We start from the raw sequence: 2,593 nt of genomic DNA, 5'->3' as shown, positions 1-2,593 counted from the left end.
AAAGGCATGTATAAAGTACAAAACTAGTAGCTCATAGTTTCAGTGTATCAAGTACATCAGCAGTTTTTTCTATTGTATTACAGGTTACTTAAATTTTTGTGTGATACACTACACAATGACATTAGTACAAACATCACTTTATTACAATAACTAAATCAATTCACATACACTATATACCTAGCAAATACTTACATCCAGTCATCATTTAGTGTACATTAGCAAGAATAACATTAACCTTCCTCTACCTGTCATGACATGAATCATATGTGTATACATGTACCACACAATAAGCTGACAACAGCCTACACAGGGTAATCATATGTTTGACTGTAAGATACAATGAACTAGCACATGATAGACAAGAGGACATGATAGGCAATGTGCTTAGGTACATTTATATATACATTATTATTATTATTAATATACAATATTCACTAGGTGAGTACAGTGTTCTTAGAGCTAGTGATGATGATGATGATACTCCCCCACCAGTACCAGCCTATAATCCTAATGGAGGACAAGAATACTCTGAACTGAAGAGAGAGGGAGAGGTATAACAAACAAAATACCAGACATACAATAACAATAATGTATAGTAGAAAAAGAATAAACAACAACAACAACAAAAAGGAGCTGGTCCACTTTATTCAACACTTAATCAAGACAATGATACTGCTCCTCCTGTCCCTCCTGCTTATAATCCTGAGGGAGTACAGGAATACTCTGTATTGAAGAGAGAGGGAGAGGTGAGTGATTAATGAGAGAGTCTTTTAAAAATGGATCATATAATGTATTATTAATAGAATAAGGGTCAACAGGGTCTGTCTACTGGTGCTACTGGACTATATTCAACCATTAATAAAAACACCAACAACCAGGTATGGATACATGTACATAATCCACTCTTGACATAATGTATTGGGTTTAATGAACTACATGTACATAATGTATTGGGTTTAATGAACTACATGTACATAATGTATTGGGTTTAACGAACTACATGTACATAATGTATTGTATCATATAAAGGAAGGGAAGAGGGGTAATGGGTGAATTGAGTACATCCTTTTAGCTTTTAATGTAATAAGGTGAACTTATCCTTATGTAATCTGATGTACCACCTTATAGTAACTAATACACACATACCACAAGTACATGTAAATGCATTAGTATAGGTATGTACATTAGTATAAGGTATATTAGTACATAAGGTATGTACATTAGTAATTAAGGTTCATGTTGTTATATTCAATAGGTGTTAGTTGATGAATCAGATCATAAGCCAGTGTATGCTGATCTGGCTATTGCTGCTAAAGGGAAGAGACCACAGGCAGCACCAACACAAGAACAACCAGTGGTATATGCATCAGTTAACAACAAAGTAATGATAATGTACATGTACATGTAATGGTATCTTATACATCCTCTCTCTCTCCTCCTAGTCTGTTCCTCCTCCCATTCCTCCTCCAGCTGCTCCTCATAAAGTATTGTATGCTGATCTATCAATAGCAGGTGGTAAGAGAACATCAAAGAATAAACCACCCACTGAGGAAAGAGTAGTCTATGCAGCAGTCAATGGAGATGTAAGCCAATACACATTATACTGTATGGAATGACACACCCTTTATCTCTCTCCCCCCCTCTCTCCTCCAGAGGAACTTCACTACTCAATCAAAGTGAGCTAAACTTTTTTTCAGATGAAATCTGGTAAATTTCCCCTCAAACTGGGGCAACAATTTTCTCAAAAGTGACAAAATTTTCACACATATTGTACCTCAAATTATGCTAAAGCTACCAATTTTTAGTCAAAAGACAATTTTCACTTTTAAAATTATCAAATCAAGATTTAATAAATTTCTAAAGTTGCTCCAAGTCAAATTGGGTCAAAAGTACATGGTCTTAGGCACAAATGACTGAGGGATATGGTATATGTCATAATCCTACCTCTTGTCTCATAGCAGTAAGGAATCCTTGAGGATTAAAGAGACCAGTCATCCAAAACAGATCAGGACGTCCTCCAAATACCCAGGACCTGAACTGAGAGTCCCTCTCCAGTAACTCAGTAAACCAGAACCCAATGGTAGCTGATTCCCACAATATCTACATTAAAATAATATTAGTCCTACATAACATTATATTTTGCCTTTTCACAATCTTTTAAGGCCATACAGTACATAGGCACACTTAATGCTAGAGACTACTTTCATCTTGAAAGCAACATGTGCCTCAATTAGAAAGATGGTGTATATTTGGCAACAAAATGCCTCTCTCATTCTTGTCTTTTTAGTGTATAATTTCATGATTACAGGCTTATAAACTGCCATCCACAGAAAATTAAAACCAAAAAAATATAAACCTGTTTTTCTTCACTCAACACACAAAATACATGTAATTCTACTAATTTTTCTCCAGGCTGTAGGGACTCTTGCATCATACATATTGTCAAGAGTATTACAAAGAGTCTAAAATCATATTCAAATAATAATTGTAGATGATAACCCACTTCTTACTTCACTCATAACAATAGTGAAGTATATAAGAAGTGTAATGCACTATACCCCTCCCTTTCTCCCCTCTCTCTCCCTCTCTCCTC

General features: G+C 35.2%; 1 protein-coding gene across 3 annotated transcripts; it reads left to right on the top strand.

The window, feature by feature from the left end:
* The first annotated feature begins 11 nt into the window (after positions 1-11).
* LOC109591294 (uncharacterized) lies at positions 12-1,983 on the top strand. 3 transcript variants are annotated; one of them, XM_020007055.1, is made up of 8 exons: positions 12-388; positions 439-551; positions 600-746; positions 804-878; positions 1,256-1,381; positions 1,443-1,583; positions 1,654-1,676; positions 1,806-1,983. In XM_020007055.1, the coding sequence occupies exons 1-8, from the start codon at positions 379-381 to the stop codon at positions 1,915-1,917; spliced, it is 747 nt and encodes a 248-aa protein (XP_019862614.1). In that variant the 5' UTR covers positions 12-378; the 3' UTR covers positions 1,918-1,983. The 3 variants fall into 3 exon arrangements, with proteins under 3 accessions (XP_019862614.1, XP_019862615.1, XP_019862616.1); XM_020007056.1 differs by having other exon boundaries at positions 1,792-1,983; XM_020007057.1 differs by lacking the exon at positions 600-746.
* Positions 1,984-2,593: the final 610 nt, after the last annotated feature.

This window comes from Amphimedon queenslandica, unplaced genomic scaffold (genome assembly GCF_000090795.2).
Source record: "Amphimedon queenslandica unplaced genomic scaffold, v1.1 AMPQUscaffold_8502_Cont19554, whole genome shotgun sequence".
NCBI lineage: Eukaryota > Metazoa > Porifera > Demospongiae > Haplosclerida > Niphatidae > Amphimedon > Amphimedon queenslandica.
This window is presented reverse-complemented; position numbering and strand designations above follow the sequence as displayed.

Bases quoted from the DNA above. Each gene is read 5' to 3' on its own strand.
- LOC109591294 (XM_020007055.1), top strand. The intron at 552-599 runs GTATAACAAACA...AATGTATAGTAG, and splicing joins AACTGAAGAGAGAGGGAGAG to AAAAAGAATAAACAACAACA. The intron at 1,584-1,653 runs GTAAGCCAATAC...TCTCTCCTCCAG, and splicing joins ATGCAGCAGTCAATGGAGAT to AGGAACTTCACTACTCAATC.